This window comes from Vipera berus, assembly GCF_964194415.1.
Source record: "Vipera berus genome assembly, chromosome: 1".
Taxonomy (NCBI): Eukaryota; Metazoa; Chordata; class Lepidosauria; order Squamata; family Viperidae; genus Vipera; species Vipera berus.
Genome location: NC_138202.1, coordinates 229,058,929 through 229,080,041, shown reverse-complemented (window position 1 = coordinate 229,080,041; position 21,113 = coordinate 229,058,929). Strand labels below are relative to the sequence as shown.

The following is a 21,113-nucleotide window of genomic DNA, read 5'->3' as shown; positions in this document are numbered from 1 at the left end:
CTGTGGATCGGTACTGGGCCACAGCGTGCCAGCAACTGGCCTGCACAAACAAGCAAAGCCCCATCCGTAGGATGCAGGCAGCACACAAAGCCACGCCCTCTCTAGTCCACGGAAAAACCTCTCTCCACGTAACCAGTTCCTGGTGCCCAAAAGGTTGGGGACCTCTGTAATAGATGCATGTTGTATGCATCTATATCATGATTCATGACTTAAGTGTTGTATGAATCTAACCAACACAGGTTTTTTAATAAATTAGTTGAGCTTAACATACTACTTGTTATACAAAAATAGACTATGAATTTGTTTGCTATTGGAGAGGTCTTTTAATGCAGGGGCAAAGACCATCAATTAAATGTAATAATAAGAAATACTATAGTCCTGTATAAATGTATAATTAGGACTCACAGAGATCACACATTCAACTTCCACAATTGGCCTATAATTTATGTTACTGTATTTATAACTTCTAGTTATGCTCCTTAGCTCATTATCTTCGTATTCCAAAGACTTTCCATGTGATAGCAATTTATTATGGGAAATGCCCAGAAAAGCTAACTAGTTCAGTGCTGTTTCTGAAAGCAGCTCACAGCTATTGATTTCTTTCTATTGACTGTAGTCTTCCAATAGTTGAGAGGCTGTCACAAAGAAGAGAGAGCCAACCTATTCTCCAAAGCACCTGAGGGCAAGAGAAGAAATAACAGATGGAAACTTATCAAAGAGAGTTCCAAACCTAGAATTAAGGAGAAATTTCCAGACAGTGAGAACAATTAATCAATAGAACAACTTGGGGGATCTCCAATACTGGAGATTTTTAAGAAGAGCCATTTATGCAGAATGGTGTAAGGCCTCCTGTGTGAGCAGTGGATTGGACTAGATGACCTCCAAGATCCTTTCCAACTCTGTTCTTCTGTGTTCTCTAGTTTGAGAACTAGTAGTAACCACTCTTAAGACACTAGCTTCACAGGGAAAAGCCAGGGCTTTTTTTCTCATAGAACGCTCAGAATGGAGTTCCGGCACCTTTTTTGGATGGAACCTTGTAGGGTAGGCAAGGTGGGTTGTATGACATGTGTGAGTTCCAGCACCTTTTTCTTTTACAAAAAAAGCACTGGGAAAAGCTATCATAAAAATTTGAAAATTAGTAGCAGGACAGCAATATTCAAAAGTTAATCACATTTCTAAAGAATTCAGTTTCTATCTAGCTTAATATCAGAAGTGCATTCATACTGTTTTGATAATGTTAGATAAACTATTATTAAACATTTTTTCTCCTTTAAATAAACATCTTTCAGGAAAGCCTAAGTAAAATACAATCTGCTACACATAATGCAGTTAATCCACAATTGCCTTGCCGCTGCAGTGTAAAACTCAGTTCTAAATGATGTAGCTATATTAAGCACCTATGTTTTCTTTTGAGACAACCTAGTTCAAAATAATTGACTGTGGTGGAAAGTTATTGTTAAATAGAATTTATTTTAGGGTGCTGCAATTTAGAAACAGATCTATATTAAAATGCAAATAATAAAGCAAAATATTTAAGAAGATTTAAATTTGTTAATCTTACAGAAATTCAAAAGTTCCCATGAAAGTTTACTATTTTATCATCACAAAATCTCTTCAGATATAATGTGAGACAGAGGCATTCCAAACTATGGATTAAATTGGAAAAATATTTGTTGTGCACTTGTTCCCACATGAACACCTGTGGGGGGGACTATTAAGTGTGCTTTCCACAGTAACAAGAGCACATTAATTTATCATGATAGTAGCAAATTACCTTATGTTTATAATGGGAGCAAAGCTGGACATGCTAACATCCTGTAAAGAAGAACAGAAGCCAAAAGGTGATTAATCACCTGTGAAAACATAAAATAACAGGCCAAATTTCCTTTATCACATGACCCTGTTTCCTGGACATAGAAATATCTCACAAACTAATTAGGCAATATTCTGATTCACACATCACTGATTTCAGAAAAAAACATAATAGGCCAACCTAAGCCAACCTATGCCTCAAACTGGGCTGTGTTGTGTTCCCAAGCTACACTAGGCCAAAGGCAAACCAATCATAATAAGCTTATATATATGAACCTACACACTAATCTCCATGGAAATGTCTATGGCCATAAAGTGCATGAGTTGGTGGGAATTGTTGTAAACGTTTCTAAGAAGATGTCAGGTGGGGACTAGCTGGCTTAGAATATTGACCAAAGCTACCAGATCTATCCTTATAAGCTGGCTGAATATCCAGACAAAAAATGCAACAGATACTGAGCTCTTCAGAGGACATGCACTATAGTACATAAATAATTATAATACTCTAGTTTCACATAAGTAAGGCCTTACTCATAACTCACAGTACAGTATCTGTTACATATTTTACTGGCTTGAAGTCTTGCCATGACTTAAACCTGCTGTTCCAGAGAATCTAGATATTTCAAAAGAGACTGCTGAAACTACAAGGCAATCGCTCCATTAATAAAACCTGCTTGGCAAAAGTGCACTCTGCCTTTATTAATTAGAAAACATTAAGTTTCAGAAATGTTTAAATAAGCAGCACATAACAGCAACTTTCAAGATGGTGTTTAATATTTTAAGTCATTGACCTGCTTTGCATTTTACACCAAGCTATGGGTTCATTTAATCGTATTTTAACAATCCACAGTTGGTTAGATTCATTAAACTGAAAGTAAAACTAGATTATAGCTATAATTAGTTGTATAAACTCTGACACGAAGTAGGAAAGCCAAAGGGATTCAATTCATATTCAATATCTAAAAAGAGGTTGGGAAGACTGGCCTTCTAAATGATCCTGAACTATAAATAATTCTTAGGAACCCAGCTAATGGCTAATGAAGAGGATTGTTAAAAGGAATGCTTCAAAACCTACTTCTTTTACATATTTACAAAACAGTCCACAAGTATTGCACTGTTTCCAAATGCAATACTGTAAACCCTCAATTCAAGGGAGATCCCTTGAGTCTATAGTTTTCACTGTACTTCATTAGAAAATGCAAAAATAGTGGATTTTGGATGTAACACAAAATTTGCTCTTGCGGACTTGCTATGATGGGACATCAAAGAGAACTATTACTATATTATTATTCATTTGTTAAGAAGGAAAGAATGAATGGGTTCATGATACATAATAATCTACTTATTCATGTGTTTGTTTGTTTGTTAAATTTATTTGCTGCCTATCTTGCCGTAAGGCTACTCTAGGCAGCTTTCAACAATATAAATGTAGAAATGAAAAGAAGTATAAACATAACAATAGCAAAGTAGTGGAACAGTAGAATAAGCAATGAAAAAGAAAACAATGAAAATATAGCGATATGAGAATAAAAGGTGGACAGGTGAAAAGTAGAGAGCAAGGAGGAAGGAGGAAGAGTCTGCCATCACTCCAGCAGCCACCTCTGGTGTGGTACTCCCCCCACTGGGTCCCCAATTGGGTCCCCTCTGTCAGGCCAACCGGCAGAGTCAGGTCTTCAGGTCCTTACAGAAGAATAGGATGGTGGAGGGGAGAATGTTTGAAAGGGCAGGAATTATCACAGAGAAGGCTCTAATGAATAATGGATGCATTAATGATAACCACCTGCTCTATACTGGTTTTCAGCTTACGCAATGAAGAGGACATAAAAAGATCATACCAGGAAGTCAAGATCAAGAATGCAATTTGAAAAGAAATTACTATCCCCAACAGATGCTTAGTTAACTGAACAAATTATTGTTTTACTCCACTAGAACTGAGAAGTGTGTTGGCAGAGGAGATGAAACGCAAACTGTGACAAGCCAAAATGAAGCTGTAACAGCAACAGTCATCACAGTATGCAAATCCCCTGTGCCAGTGCTTAGAAAGTTTTATGAATGCTTTTTAAATGGAATTATACTGATTGGTTTTAATATATATATTTTCCAAATGTATAATGTGTTTAGATTAAGAGCTGGAACGAGAGTTAGAGTCAATTATCTCCACCCCTCTAGGATCACTCTCAATTTTTCACAAATTATTTATCATAAACTTCTTGCAAGAAAGGGACTGGGAGATAAGAATGGTTTATCTTTGCTTTCTGCCTGTTTCGCATTCAGTTCATTCCCAACTTCATTTCTATGAAGGATAGAGTATTTTTTTTTAAAAAAAACAGTCTAGGCTTTGCATTAAAGTCTGCTTTTTTAAAAAAGAAAAATCAGCATAGGAGATACCTACATGTGTAGATTTCTACATGCATCAGTTTTCCTGTTTCAGATGTCTTTATTATTAGGATTTCAGAAGTGGTGGAACCTTATTTAATATTTTTTTTGAGAGAGAGAGAGAGAGAGAATCTCTGCACAAAATCTCACTGCCTCACTTAATGTTTGGGGGGTGGGGTGCCTCATGAGCATATAATAGAATCCACATCAGAATTAGCACAAACACACATTTCCAGGCATGAAGTCTTATTCTAATTTGCTATCCAACTGCAAAACATAATCACATGTTAACTTAGATATTTGACCACAGTTGAGTTTCCTTGATCATGTTTTGTTTTTATAGCTGAAACTCTGCTATAAGTGGGCACTGCTGTATAAATCACATCAATATTTTAGAATAGAAAATATTGAAAATTAAAGTGCAGTATTTGCAAATTCCCCTCCCCATATTTCAAGACAAAAACTTGAGTAAAAATGTGGTAACTATATATTTTAATTGCTAGTTGTCCTCTTGCAGAAATAGATCCACGGGATAAATCACCGCAAATCACTAAACCCCTGCCAAAGTGCTGTAAAAATAGCAAGGGAAAAAAACCTCAACATCCAACATATTATTTTTGATTTGTCAGTTTTGTTTCTGCCTTTATTCTAGCACTAGCCATGTCTAAGTATTTTTTTTTCTAAGTACAATGGTAGCTGGATAAAGAAGGTTGTAAGAATGCTGATTCAGCATGTGTATCTGTAAATGACAAAATGTATTAAAATTCCTAATGACACATACTAGATAAAAGAACAAGTATAGGGCTACAATATAGGGTACTTGTTCTTTAAGTTAAATTTAATTTTTGCAGGTATTCTAAAATGGTACTACAGTACATCCAAAAGTTGCTGCCTGGATATTGACCAGACAAACATCATTATTCCCCTCATCATCTGGTTTAGTCTATTTAATAGGCCACATTTGAGCTAACATGGTTTGCTTCATAACTGGCTTAACCTAATACAATACTGATTTTTTTATTTTTTGCTAAAATTAAGTTATTGAAATAACTCTAGCACTGTCTTACAAAGACCATCTCTGCCTATCTGTGGTTTGGCGTAGGCCACAAAACTGTAAATAAAATACATTAAATCTTGTGTTAGAAGGAACAATTTAAAAAATACAACACAAAATTTGAAAGACACGCAATAGTTAAACTGCAATTTTATTTTCAGACCCCCTTGTCTAATAAACAACTCATTTTGACACTTATGATGGAAATAAATTTATATCATATGGCATTTTTTCATATAGATGGTAATGGATCTGGATATTTCTGCTTTCACAGATAACTCTTTGGGAACCAGATTTGATGTCATTCTACCAGATAGCTGAAAACAATGTTGTTGTTGTTTTAATTACACATAAGATGTGCATTCAATGGGTAGCTTAGGAATCATGCTAAGTCTAAAACACATATACTATATTATTAGCATACAGCTGTGCCCAGGCCACCAGAATGACAGAAGAACCTAACTGATAATTCCAAGTTAGGTCTTGTGTTTGGTATTAGCCTAAGGCAGTAATACGAATAAACAGGAAAGAAAGAACACAAATAAACAGGAGAGAAATAACACACAGACAGGACAGCCTTCCCAAACCAATTCTTTCTCATTAGGGTATATAGAGGACGTATCCTCAATTCCTTGGATTTTTTCCCCCTTAAAGTCCGGGTTTCCATTAGTATCCTCACATTCCCAGGGGTCTGCTTCCTTTTTTACTTCATTCCTAATTTAATCTTTTCGCTAATTTTTTTCTAACACCAGCTTAAGTAAAGTTTTTAATTACCTCAATAGCCAATTTTGCTCAAGTTTTATTATCCACCTGTGCTCCCCTTAGTCTTTTCTATGATGCTGAACACTTGTACTTTTCCTTTACTAGATCTGCTACAGATTTCACCCTTGCCATTAACCATAATCTGTGTTGAACTTTAATCTGACCATACCGACAACTCTTCCTTTTCTCATAGAAACCACACTGCAAACTGCTTAGCTGCCTAAGCAGCTGATTATTCTATCCTGTTACACCAGTTTGACCCATTTGTGTCAGAGGTTTTAAAAAACACAAAATGCAAGGTAATATAGCTGCGCTGGCATTCGCTTTCCAAATTTCTATAAAGAACATGGGAAGTAACTATAATAATGAAAACCATTAGCTGTGGGAGGAAGCAGGCTTGAGGTCATAAAGAATGTTTTGTGGAGACATCTAAAGACCAGCTTAAGAACTATGGAATAATTAGTGAAGCACCACCTCACTGTACATGCTACACTGCTTACAAATCCAAAGCAGGATTTGATACCCATCTCCCCACAAAATGCTGTCTGGGCTGCTGTATGGAAAATACAAGCTATGGGATCTGCGTCTTTTAAAAACATGACATCACCCACCCACCCACCCACCCACCAAGCCTCCTGGAGTGGGTGCCCTCCTCAAATCCAAATAAAGCACTAGAAAGCGTATAAATAATGTTTGCTTTGTCCCATGCATAAACTCACAGCTTACACACCCATTTCTTTCTCCAAGCAAGTGCAAAGTATTCAGGGAAAAAGAATGCACAGAGCAATGAGATTATAAATATAACTCCGGGCCCAAAGCATCCATTTGGCCAACACCCTGACCCAGCAGTCCCTGAGGTAGATAAACCCGTAAAGACCCTAATTCTCTTTGTCCCTCAGACACTGAATGGACACCACCGAATCAGTTTGGTGTAGCTGCATTTCAGGCCCCAGGCTAGAAAGCCTGAGACTAAGTTAAAGTCCAGCATTAGCTATGAAATGCAGCTGGGTGACTTCCGGCCAGCTATCTCAGGTCAACCCGCCTCACAGGACTGTTGTTGTGGGGGAAAGAGGAGGAGGAGGAAGATGTGTTGGATCTGTTTGCCACCTTGGGTTGTTTGTAAAGGGGGAAGGAAGGGGTCCTTGCAAGTTCTCAGGGGAACCTTCCAAAAACAGCCTCTTCCCCTTCCCAAGATACTCCTGGAAGAGAGGACTCCCGAACAGCTCATGTGCACCCAGGGCTTTTTTTCTCATAGAACGCTCAGAACGGAGTTCCGGCACCTTTTTTGGATGGAACCTTGTAGGGTAGGCAAGGCGGGTTGTATGACATGTGTGAGTTCCGGCACCTTTTTCTTTTACAAAAAAAGCACTGGGTGCACCACACGCGAGGCCCGACCCCGCGTACCCTCCAAGACCCCCCCCGATGCACAAGGTGTTTGAGGCTGGCCCGGGCTCCGAAGCCTCCTCATTATCCCAAGGCAAAACAAGCTGTCAAACTCGGGGAAAACTCAGGTCTTGCAAGCCCCGGCGAAGACTCGGGGAAGTTGTCACGAAGGCTGGCGCCCGAACAGACTTTTCTCTACCTCTCACCCACACCACGAATACTCCACACGCGCGCGCAGACTGGCTTCTTCCAACTGGTCGAGTGGGAGGCGGGGGCGGCTTTTGCTGTGGGGCTTGACCAAAGTTTGTGTTTTTTTTTACTCCAGACAAACGCGCGCCTCCGGGGGTTAGGATAGAGCCCGAAGAGCGACTTAAAGACACGGGCTTCCCTGAACGCTAAATGGTGGGGGAGTGGGGAGGGGAGAAACTACTACTACTGCTGCTACTGCTAAGCTTGTAAGCCGCCCTGAGTCTTCGGAGAAGGGCGGGATATAAATGTAATAAAAATAAAAAAATAAAAATAAAACCGAGTAGGCAGCCTGAGGCAGTGGCAGAGGCGGAAAACTGCTCCAGGGTGGTCGGCTTCACACTCACACCCACACCCACTCTCTCTCTCTCTCTCTCTCTCTGTCTCTCTCTCTGTCTCTCTCTCTCTCACTCACTCACACACACACCATTACCACCCAGGAACAAAACTTCTCAAGCAGAAGGAGCCTCGGTCGCCAGGATCTCACCCACCCCCTGGCTGGCTACTTCCCAGCCGGGAAAGGGAGAAAGGCGGCTGAGCGGCGGCCACCGGCGACCTCGCGAAGAAAGTTCGCTTCCACCCCCACCCCCACCACCCCCGCCCTTTCCTTCGCCTCCCCGGCCCTCGCCGCCGCCCCCCCTTCCTCCTTCCCCCTCCTCCTCCTCTCCCTCCCCCCTCACCTTGGGCAGCTCGCGCAGCTGGTTGGCGTCTAGCAGGAGTTCTTCTAAGCTGCGGCTGTAGCGGTAGATTTCCTCCGGCACGGCGGCCAGCGAGCAGTGGCGCTTATCGATCATCTCCACATGACGGTTGCACCGCCACAGCGGGATGCAATGAAACATAGCGGCGGCGGCGGCGGCGAAGCGGCGGCGACGGTGGTGGCGGCAGAGCAACAACGCCCGCCCGCCCGCCCGCCTGCCTCCGCCTGCCAGACACCCGCCGAAGCCGCGCAGGGCAAGGGAGGCGAGCGCCGCCCGGTCCTTCGGCTGCCCCCGCCTGTCCGCGCCGCTCCTCTCCTCGCCTGAAAGGGCGCGTTCCGCCCGCACTGCCGCCGCCTCCCGACCGTCTGCCCCGAGAGACCCACGGGACGAAGGGGTGGCTGGCCAAGCCCGCCCCTTAGCAACCTCGCCGACGCCGGGCTCCGAAGCCGTCCCCACGGCCGCCTGCCTTGGCGCCCTTCTCCTCCGCCTCGTCCTCGCAACTCGTCCCCGAGAGGCAGAAGGAAGCGGCGGCTTCTGAAATCGATCCGGAGGAAGGACGGCCGGTTGAGGAGGCACTTTCTTCCCTTTCAGCCCCTTTCTGCAGTCGCCCAGAGAGCCAAGCGGCAATTAATTGCTCGGGGAGGGGGAAAAAAGACAAGGGGGGGGAAGGAGGGAGGAGGAGGAGGGGTGAAGAAATCTTCCTCCGGTTGCTTCTTAACGGGGAGCTTCTGGTTGCGCCGGTCGTAGTGAGAAGTCGCAAGTCCCGGGCTGGCTTCCGAAGGCGCAGGGCTGGCCGCTGGCTGGAGGAGAGGCACCTTTGGGAAGGATTTTTTTTTCCCCCACTCTCATTCCAGTGTCTGACCCGGAACAGCCGCTCTCCCTCCTCCTCCTCCTCCTCCTCCTCTCCTCCTCCTGCGTACTCGCCCGCTCCCTTTCTCTTCCCAAGCTGACATCATCAGCTGGTCCCGCCCCTTCTTGCCTCGCTCCGATGCTGGTATCTGACCCCAGGTCGGCTGACACCGGCGGCGGCGGCGGCGAAAGACGGCGGGCACTTTCTTTCTTGCCAGTCTTAGCGGCTGGGAACTTCGGCTGAAATCTACCCGGGAGCGGGCGAGTGGGCGATGGAAGGGAGTCTTCCCTAAAGTTTCGCCTTTGTTAGAAACGCGGCCGTCGACAGGCCGTCTCTGTCTCTCTCTCGCGCGCGCGCGCTACTTTTGCAAAATCACCGTTTTCGGAAAGCGGTTTGGTTTTACTGCCGAGGTGCCGCGCGCGCGCTCCCTTTTGCATTGTTTAACTCGGAAAGAAAGTTTTGGGGCCCGAGATGAAGATTGACACCCTCGAGTCTTCAAAGGGTCGAGAGGACCCGTTCGTTTCTCTTAAGAGCAGGGCTCTTTTTTTTTTGGTCATAAGAACGCTCAGAACGAAGTTCCGGCACCTTTTTTGGGGATGGAACCTTGTAGGGTAGGGCAAGGCGAGTTGTATGACATGTGTGAGTTCCGGCACCTTTTTCTTTTACAAAAAAAGCACTGGTTATATGGAAGGAGAGTGCGTGAGATAGAGAAGAAAAATGTTGCCAAATGGCCATTTCAAAACGAAAAATGAACTTGGAACAAATGGCAAGTCCTAGGTAAACTTCGTTCTTACTGTTTTTAAGTGAGCACGGAGTTGAGAGTTTGTATTCTGCAGGCAGCTAGAATGTGAAATCCTTTTGGCTTCCGTTACTTTGTTAAGATATCAGATTTTTCTGCTTTACTAGATGGGTTAATGTGACAGTCCTCAATTCATGACCACAACTGAGCCCAAAATTTCTGTTGCTAAACAAGACAGTGGTTGAGTGAGTTTTACCCCGTTTTAGGACCTTTCTTGCCATGTTGTTAAGTGAATCACTTGCAGCTGTTAAGTTAGTAACATGGTTGTAAAGTGAATCTGGCTTTCCCATTCACTTTGCTTGTCAGAAGGTCGCAAAAGGTGATCACATGACCCTAAGACACTGCAGCTGTCATAAATATGAGTCATTTGCCAAGGTTTTGAATTCTGATCATGTGACCATGGAGATCCTGCAATGGTCATAAGTATAAAACAACGGTCATAAAAAAATTGGTATTATAACTTCAAACGGTCACTAAGCAAACTGTTGTTAATCGAGAACTACCTGTACTACCATCCTGCAAGGTAAATTAGAATTAGAAATAACATGAGGCCAGGAATCCACAAATTATATCCAGTTTTAGTCACTAAAATGTTTCTAGTAGTCATCAGAAATTAATAAAATATTTCTGGGCTGATTACAACTACCTTTACTTTCCATTCAAAAAGTGTAGCCTCCCTCTGTCCAAAGTCAAGGAGAACAGATAATTGTGATGGTGTTGCTTTTGCAAAACTCTGAAACATTGTCTCCTCTTTGAAGTTAAACTCTCTCCTACCTTCCTAGCAAATTAACCGTACACATACACACACTCTCTTCTGTAAAATATAGCCTTCTGGATTTCCAGTTAAAATAATAATGCCCACATCCATATATGAAAAACACATTTTTCAACTATTTGTTCTTTAAGCTCTGTTTAGTAACAACAAGGATTTCTAGTTTTGCAGTTGAGCAAAAAGAATGACCCTAGATTTCCATAGCCTAAATAAAACATTTGAGTGGACATGGAGGAGGATTTGTGAGAAGAATTTATTTGCAAATGTAACTAGAAGACACAGGTTCCAGTCCTTATCATTCTCTTAAATCCATTCTTTCCCCAATACAATTCACACACTCTTCATCAAATATTTTGCAGCCAATATCCTTCGACGCTGATACTGTGGTCAATGCAGCTACCTGAATGCATTAATAGACATTTTATGAGTGCCTTCACAGATAACAAAAGCATTAGTCCACCTCAACAGTGCTGTGTGGTCTGTGAGCCATGGGTTTTGAAACTCATGCCAAAAGATTGCACAAGGGGCCTTTAAGTTCAAATATCATGGAGAGGTATCTTCATTCTCCCACATTAACAGCTGCTTACGTCTGACTCATGCAGGACATCAGCCCTATTGTACCATCCGGAATCTGTTATTTACTGTACATTCCACAGTGTTTGTGCCCCTGATCCTGAGTGTTTGTTTATTGCGATAATGTGGAATATCCAGGCCCTCAAAAAAATAACAGCAGTGCCAATTCTAAGAGGAAAGAGAAAGCTATCAGTTCAGCTGGAGTTCAAGTTCATTTAAGGCAAAGGTGGACAACCTCCAGCCCGAACTGTTGGAAATTGCTGGTGTTTTTTCCTGCCATTTCGAAGCAAGAAATAACATGAAATAGTGTTGCCTTCTCGCCATTTCTAGCAATGGGTTAATATTATATAAATAAAATAATGTAGGCTTTAACATCATTTTAAAAGCAAACAAAGATGTCAAAACGCAAAAATGTCAGAAGTAAAATAAATAAATAAAAAGCCACTTTGCTTTTATCACTAAGATGATTGTTGTTCCCAGTTTATTCTCCCCTGATCCAGATGAAATATGACTCTGAACGCAAGTTGTCAATAGGGGGGGGGGTCATCTAATGTGAGTCATAATGCATAACAGGAACTCTGCCCCACACATTACTTAGGTGCAACTTTGTGACCCAAGCGAAATGCAAAGAGGTAGAATTTGCATCATGACATTAAAGCACAGATTTCATGTTTTTTTGCATCATTGTGCTTAGAAATGGATGCCTATGGCACTGAGCCCCCTTTGAAGAAACTACTGTAAGGTTCAAATTACAGGGGAAAATAGGTGCTCCTTTAGTAAAATCCTCCTGCACCTGATTTTCTCATACATGTTAATATTGTATCTCACACATAACTTTTTTATGTAGCTAAGGTAATCAGCAAATGTGGAACTCGAATTCTCTCCTCTCCTGCTGTAATTTGAGTATGGGAGAGGCGGGGGGGGGGGGGAACCTTCAAGTGCTAAAAATCAGTAAGGGCTGAAATAACTAAATCAAGAGTACAACTCGGGCCCAGAATAAGCTGAGGTTCTACACTAGTAGCAGACTGAAGACAAACATATAAACAAGGAAACATTGTTAGATGTTAAGTCTGGAATGAGTCTGTTATGTCCGTAGTTACTAAAGGTTAGTGGCTACATTCACACAGTATGCTTAATGAGAACCAGATAAACCACATTAGAGTGTAGTCTGAGGAGTGAACATAGCCACCTGTGGTTTCAGCAAACCCAAGCTTAGTGTGGTGTTTGAATATAGCTAATGATTGGAATTAACCTTGGCCCTACAGGTTCCCATTCCTGTTTATGCTGTCGTAGCAATGTAGGAAACACATCGTAGGACAAGAATACATCTTACATTGTTAGTATAAAAGTCATTCACCTGACCCAATGCAGACTCTTGCAAAAACCAGTGATATCCTGGAAAAAATACAGAACTGAGTGTGACATTGATAAAGAAATGTAATGATACGTGCATTTTAGCAACAAGTAAACAATCATTCTTAGTAACGTACGAACCACAATCGCAAGAACACACTTATCAACAAAGACATTTCAAATTGACTATGCCCAGAGTTTTACTCTACCTCTTTTATGAGCTATATAGCATTAATAGCTAATATAATCATTTTAAGATTTGTGACTCAGTGACCTACAGATTGAGTAGCAGGGTGTCTCAGGTTCAAATCCATTTTCAGCAAAATCTATAAATATGCGTATTGTTCTTCCTGTTAGCTTTCATATTAACCCTAATGGTAAAATATGTTTACAGTAAACTGTCTAGAACATTTTATTGTTTTCCTTGTTTAAGTCACTAAGTTAGGAGTTACTATATTCATCAATATAAAGATACAAGATTCTTGCTGGTTTTGTTGTGTGTGTGTGTTTGTGGTAATGTTGGCTATTTTCTAGAAATGGATCCAATGGTAGTGCAAGCCTTCAATATAGTATATTATTTGCTAGGACGGCAGTTTCACTCCATTATGCCATGGCATTTCTTAAATATATACTTCTGTGAAATCCTATTGAGCTCCACTGGGCTTCTAAAGCTTACTGAATGAAACCACAATCTCCATGTATCAGTCAGATATTAACTGATTTTCATCCACTGGATCTAAATTCTACATCTTTTTAATAAAGGTATATTCTTTGTTAAGTGTAAGTAATGAAAAATGTTACCAAAGGAAAGAGTAATTTTCCACGGTTAGTGCTCCTGCACTTTTTATGTTTTCCTCCAAGCATTCCAAAAACAACTAATCAGAAATTCCAATATGTTGAACTGAGCTCAGGGTAGATTAGACTGCTGCTTATTTGCTATTTGAAAACTGTGGGAGATAACCAGCAAGACTATCACCTCCCTTTGGGGAGGTATGCATGGAGGTGGGGAGCGAAATCTGGTCAATCCTTTTCCATGTCAGGAATGCAGTTGTTTGTTTTATAAAACTGGTGCCATGAAATCAGGAGATCTTTAAAAGTTGGTCGGTGAACAAGAAACAATAGATCAATAAAGTTCATAGTTATAAAGGTCTGTTACTCAATAAATTGTTGTAGACCTATTCTAAACCTGATATTGGATAAAACAATTTAATAAATAAAATATTTAATAAATACTACATACAATAATAGATGTAAAAGCTCAGTCCACTAAGTTGTTACCAAATGCCTTGTGAAATCAAGCTGGGATAAATTACAACTGAAAGAATAATCAACCCTTATCGCTCTTTAAAAGCCCTTTGTGCAAGTCTACACGCAAAAGGATTAAGAGATATTTTTCACCTCTCTTTTTAGTTTCATTCATCTATTGTATTTCTTGAATAAAATTCAATGATGTAAATCACCCAGTCCCAGTGGCTGGGTTCACTTACAGTATTACAACAAACTAAACAAAGCAGACCATGTTTATATGGTATTCTAGGCCATTTTATGGTAAGCCTATTCTTCCCCCCCCCATATCTGTGACTTTGCTACACTTAAACATGTCATCAAAGCCAAGTTATGACCAATGATAATTAGCAGAAAAAAGTGAAGGGTTTTGTGTGTGTGTGTGAACTAGATTTGTAGATTAAATTGATCCTTTGAAGCCCATCCTGATATCATTCAATAGCAGATTATCTGGTACCCATCAGATTTTGGGGGCTACAGTTTGAAAAATCTTGGCCAAGCTAGAAGGGGTTAATGGGTGAAGAAATTCAAAAGATCCGGAAGAATTCTAATACTATCTGTAAGAGTAGTAACAATTATATATTAAAATTTACTTCTAGGTTAAAAAATATATACTGGCACTGCAATCCTGGGTGCAATTTTTAGCAGGCTAAATACAATATAAAGATTAGTTTGTTAAAACTGTTGTAGCCTATTATTGCTGTATTGGCTATAGAAAGAAAATGAGGCAATAACTAGTGCAGTTTACAATCAAACTAAATGCAGATACAGTATATGGGTGCAGGTATATGGAGAGAAAAATAAGTAATTTCTATCTATATTGGCATTGTAGGAGAGGGGAAGGGAGAGAGATGGATTTGAGAACTTGGTCTGTGATACCTAATTGTCCCCCAAATTATAATTTGACAATGGTGTGTATAAGATAATATAAACTTTTCAGTTTCAAAAAACTCTTTGTATGATAACAAGTAATTTTTTAATGGAAACGGATATCTCCAGCAGTGTGATTCACTGCAGTCCCTATATGTCCACCCAATAACTAAAGCTCAGTATGGTTCTCTAAGCAATCTCAGAAGGGTATGGCTGACTGATGAAAACAAATAAGTTTGAAATGCATATCAGTCTCCCTTTGTTAGCAATCTAAAAAAAATACACAAATATGAGCTGTCACTGTTGTGATTACTGCCTGTCGATGGCCTTCGGTTAGGCTGAAACAGGAAATAAAGAATTGTCCCATGTTTGGGGCCTAGCAAGGTAATCTAAATAGTTAACAAGCATTATATATATATATATATATATATATATATATATATATATATATATATATATATATATATATATATATATATATATATATATATATATATATATATATATATATATATATATATATATATATATATATATATATATATATATATATGTGTGTGTGTGTGTGTGTGTACACACACACGAGAATTATGCGTGACAATAAGCTGATTAGATACAAAGATATATTGGTAAACCTTCTAAAATCAAAAAAGCTCTACCTTGGATGATTTCCAGTGGTCCAAAGAAAGAATTTCATTGTACCCTAAAACTTCTTGACCCCACCTCTCACCCCAACATAAACTGAGAAGAACGAGGCTACAAGAGGAAATCCAATCAAAGGAAAACTTTCACAAGCAGAAGGTGGGTAGGGAATAGCCAGTGAAGAACGTCTTTAATCAATTAAAAATTATCTGTGGATAATCCAAATAGCAAGAATCTCCCTGTGGAAATGCCAGCTCATTCCAACTCATCAAGTTAATGTATTTACCAAAGAAACTTGGTGAAAGCTTTAGAAGTAATTGGAGACTGAACCTGGCAGGCTTCCAGAGTTAATTATCATGCACAATAATCTCCTTTCTTTACTTTTCTAGCTGACCACTGCAAACGAGGTCATTCCCAAACCACATCCACCACTTTTGTTTGCCTCTTTGTGTAATACATTTCACCTCAAACATGCCATTTCAGCTCCTAATTTGCCTGAATTTCCAGGACTACACAACTCTCCCCCCCCAACACATTACAATTTCTGCACAAGATTGATTGTTCTTCAGTGTCAAGCCCTTAATTTATTTGTTTATATGACCTGGGAACAGTTTTTGAAATTTTAATCAGTTAATTAGATATAACAGAGAAAAGGATTTTAGTTAGGCTGCTCTATTTCTCGCTCTGTGACTCTTATCACATATAAATTCCCCTTCTTCGTTGTAGGGATTGGTATCCAGAGCAAGTGACCAAGAACAGGAGTTTACTTCAAAGTGCTACCCATTTAGTTCATGCAACCTACACACAAGAATCTGATCTACTAACAGATCAAGGCAAATTGGCACCAGATTAAGAGTCAACAGAATTCACAGAGGGCTGAACTTAGATGTCTTGTGGGAGCAGAGTGACTCCTTACTACGAGGACACGTTTGACCTGTCCTCAGGTTCAGCCCAGTCATATCCTACAATTGGTGTAGGAACTCCAAACATCCTTGATTCCATAAGGGAAAGAGAGGCTTGTACCAACAGTATACTAAACTTGTTTACTCACAGCTAAATAATAAAATGGGTATGCTCACACAACACCTCATTTAGTCTGCATTGCTTATCCATGATTGTGGGGGCCAGATGACCCTAGTGAAGCTATATTTGATAGGGAGCAGGTGCTGTTAATAAGTCTACCACATCTATAAATATCTGGAAAAACCACTCCATTAGATATCAATAGTTATTTTTTCCCCTCTATAGTTCTATATAATTGTCTTTTGAATTTTGGAAGCCAGAGCTGGTAGTCCTATTTTAATGATCTTCCGGCTACCTTTAAATCGGCTACCTTGCTGTTAGTTTACTTTTCTTCAATTAGAATAAAAACAAAAACTCAGGGATAGTTCATTAGCTTCAGTATCCATCACCTCAATTCTTTTTCTGGGTCTGCTTCACCCTTTCAGCCTCCATGTAGCTAAAGTTATTATTTCAAGGGAAATTTGGGAAGTGGGTAGAAGTTGGTATTCTGCAATACAATATTTTGTGAGTTTACAGAGAAATAAGCCTCACTGCAAAATGAGACTTTCTCCCACTAAATATATCTTCTTTGCCTTCAGAAATGAAAAATCTAAAACTAGTTTCAAGTCAGATGCATGGAACCTTGTGGCCGTCCTGCCATTGCTGAACTGCACCTCCATGTATTCTTTGCTATTGGTTAGGCTAGGTCCAGCTGCTGGGAATTGTGGTCCAGCAAGATCCACTTGGCTCAGAAGCAAAGCTCCAAGAACATAAGGTGTTCAGACTCATCTTCAACTAAAATAAACCCTGATTCATTAAAAAAAGGGTTCGCATAAGGAAAACTAAAAAAACCCAAACACCCTGCAATACCTACAAATAGTAATATTATTATTTGTCCAACTCAACTATCACAAGAGATACCGAGGATTCTCCTTCCATCCTTTTCATATGACCATTAAGCTGATGTAGAAGAATTAGCAAAGTAGAGGTTGCTGATTTTCTTAAGAGATGTCAAAAAGAGTTGCCACCTGACCAAGGAAAAGACCCACCTTATTCTATCATTAGCAACAGCTTGATCTGCAAAAAAGCATTTCACAATACAGAGGTAAGCCAACCACATCTCCTGCAAATACAACATCTAAAGACTAACCCTTTTGTGATTGCATAAGTTGTCATAGATCACAGTCCATTTCAGCAGAAGCGTGGACTACAGGCCCCGCCCCTTTGGCTCCCGCTAACGTCAACTGATAGCACAACGGTTATAACTGCCAGCAAAAACATCAGCCACTTGAATAAGGAGGTTTGTTCACCTTGCATCAATCAAAAGGAAAAAAAACACAAACCTACATTGGCGGAGTTTAGCCTGCCCACACCTAGTATTCTGAGCATAACGTGAGGTATTCAAGCAGGAAGTGTGAATCACTAACCTGAGATATCCTGCTCTGTATACAAATGATGTTGATTTAATGATGCTAAAATAATTTCTGGCATTCCAACTGTGTGTGAATTCAGTTAGCAGTTTCTGGAAAGTCCCTTTAAAAAGGTCACGTGTGCACAAAACCAGGTAGCACTTTGGGTGAAAAATACACTTGTATGTACCTAGTTTCAAGATCGCATTTAGCAATCAATGCCTTAGCAAGAGAGGAATGGCTAACACTGGTAACCGTTGCATTTAAAAATACCGAAGAGCTGCAAGAGGCCTCTTTTCAGACCTCATCACATGTACGCCCTGGCCTTTGCAGAGCAGCAAAGAAAAATCTCAAGTAGCAACCTTTAGTCTGCTTAAAATGTCTTTTTGTGGAAGAGCATAGACCAAATGCAAGTATTTCTGAGGACTGTTATATGTTTCATTATATATTGTTAAAACAGTAAGATTCCTTCAGTTCAACTTAACAAAGAAAGAATGTCCACACTTTTTTTGTTGTTTTCTTTTCAGAAATCCAAAAATATCATCTCCACAATGCCAGTCTTCCTAAATAAGCAGAGATGACAAAACACAATGCTTGAGGTATTGTTTGCTTTATCCATTTCCCAGGTAAGCTATAAATGGTTGGGTACATGCAACGCGCTGAGCCATGGTTTATAAGGCATCTTTGGCTGAACTTCCACAATAAGCTGAGCCAAAACCAACGGAAACCTACTTTGGCTAAGGCTGATGAGAGAATCCAGCCAAAGAGTCAAGCTATGGGTGTGCCCTTATCTAGAACAAAGTCTCCCTGAAGCCAGAAGGGTTAGAGCTAAAGGAAGATGTCTAGAATCATAGTGTCAGAAGCTGTGCGCGGGCAGGGAGGTGACTCCTTTCAGCCAATCGGACCTTCTGGGATTACGAAAGCCTGTCTCGGTGCCCTGAAGGGGGCTTAACATTAACGGTATGTTAGCCATGGAAAGATTACCAAATATCCTTTTAATGGAAGATAAAATAATTGTTTCCCTTCCTGTTCTCTCTATCCATTTCTCTCTCTTTATTTTTCTGGAAAGAGAGGCACACCCTTCCAAAGAAAGACCTGGGAGGCAGCTGCCTACTATTTTTATTTCCTCATAATATCTAGGAAGCCTCGAGGCATTCTTGTCAATCCAGGTGCTTTGAAGCTCCTTGCATGTTTCGCTTTAAAAGAAATACAAATTATCAAAACTTTAGCCAGGTGTAGCCAGGGGACTGCTAGGTACCAAAGCTGGTGTCTTCAGGGACATGGGTGTTCCCAGACAGGTTGCCTGACTGTTTGCATTTGTGGTTTCCTAACCCAGCTAATAAGTGGTTCTTGTTAAAACAAAAGAGCATTTCCATTGTCTGCGTATTCCTCTGAAATGCCCAGATTAATAACAAAAGATTGGTTTTCTTGTTTGGGGATCAATATATTGATTTTGCAATCTTATGCATGAGCATCTCCAGAAAAGGGCTCCTGACGTTACAAATGAAAAGACATGGTATAGTTATTCATCTATTGCTTCTTGCACTGGCTTCATCTGAACTATTGATCAGTGGAAGGGCTTGCCTTCAGAAGTTGTGGATGCTCCAGCACTGGAAGTTTTTAAGAAGAGATTGAACAACCACTTGTCTGAAGTGGCACAGGGGCTCCTGCCTGAGCAGGAGTTGTGCTAGAAAGCCTCTAAGGTCCCCTAGAACTCTGTTATTCTCCATTTTCTATAACAGACAAGAAGTAGTAAGAAAAAGCATTGTTAGAAATATTGTGGTAGGTTATGCTGCTTCCATAAAATTTCATGAACAAGGAAAGGCAATTGCAAGTTAAGAGTCTTTCCTGGAAGAAGGTTGTATCTACTAAACAATAAAAGATCAGTGGAGCTCCCGCGTGGAAGACAGAGAGATCACACAAGATACCTCACTTAATGGATCAATTTTATCTATATATTCATGCCACATTATATAATCATTAATAATCTAATTACTAACCAAGGTTTTCATACCTCGTGGAAAATTGCCCATTCCATCTCTATTTTTTATTGTTTGCCTTTCCAAAGGAAGGAACAGAAAATTAGTTATTGAAATTAAATTAAATTAAAATACTGGCTGCATATTTCCCCTTGAGGATTTTCTTGTGCAATTATTCTGCAAGTCCTAACCCACTCTCATCTTGCTTCAGTGTGGCACTGAGCTTGCTGTCCAGATCATGTGACAGTTTAAAGTGTTGTGCTTCTGTTCGTGTGCTGGATGATTTTTTTAAAAATACTTTTGTTTTTGTTCAGGTATATATTTAATATCTCTTTAGAAGGCCAGATCCTGAAGCTAAAACTCAAATACTTTGGCCACCTAATGAGAAAGAAGGACTCACTGGAGAAGAGCCTAATGCTGGGAAAGGTTGAGGGCAAGAGAAGAAGGGGACGACAGAGAATAAGGTGGCTGGATGGAGTCACTGAAGCAGTAGGTGTGAGCCTAAATGTACTCCAGAAGATGGTAGAGGACAGGAAGGCCTGGAGGAACATTGTCCTTGGGGTCACGATGGGTCGGACACGACTTCGCAACTAACAACAACAATATTTAATATCAAGGCAAGTTACTTACAGGGATCTGAAGTTCCTTAGACTGAGAAGACAAATCTAATTTACTGTAGTTTGTGACTTGACTTTAAGCCTGACCTACGTTCTGTTTTGCATTTTCTCTCCTCTTAAATGGAGCATTTCTACAAGTAGTGAAATAGCTCACATGTATCCCACTGCATAATGTGTTATGTTTTCCTTCTCCTCTTATAACATTTCATTCTTATTTCTCAGAGATGGAGAAGTATTGTAATTTTAATGAAACGTTAACATTAAACGTTAAATCATTTTATTCAACCAGTGGTGTTGATGAGAGAGCAGAGTGCCTCACACTTGCATCCTTTCTGACAATTTCTCTCAACCTGATGCCCTCCAGAGACTACAACATTCCAATAGAAGGAATATCTGTAGCTCAAAGTTGAACTGTGGAGACCTCGGTGCTCTCTGAGCCTGGCTGTTTGCTTGCAGATGTTTGTTTTGTTGCCCAACTAGGTAGCATCATTGGCACACAAGCAAACAACCAAGCTCAGAGAGCACCAAGGATTTCACTGCAACATTCCTAGCTACAATACAGGCAGTGGTGGGATTCAAATATGTGAACAACCGGTTCTCTGTGTGGGTGCTGCTTCCGGAAGTCCATTCTG

The 21,113-nt window shown here is 40.4% G+C and overlaps 1 protein-coding gene across 1 annotated transcript in view; it reads right to left on the bottom strand.

Moving 5' to 3' along the window:
- The window catches only part of LRRC1 (leucine rich repeat containing 1), a 93,125-nt gene extending 83,964 nt beyond the window's left edge, over positions 1 to 9,161 (bottom strand). The window contains exon 1 of the mRNA XM_081313565.1: positions 8,314 to 9,161. Within this exon, the coding sequence (XP_081169691.1) occupies positions 8,314 to 8,472 (159 nt within the window). The 5' untranslated portion in view covers positions 8,473 to 9,161. The remainder of the gene's footprint in view (positions 1 to 8,313) is intronic.
- Between the last annotated feature and the right edge of the window lie 11,952 nt (positions 9,162 to 21,113).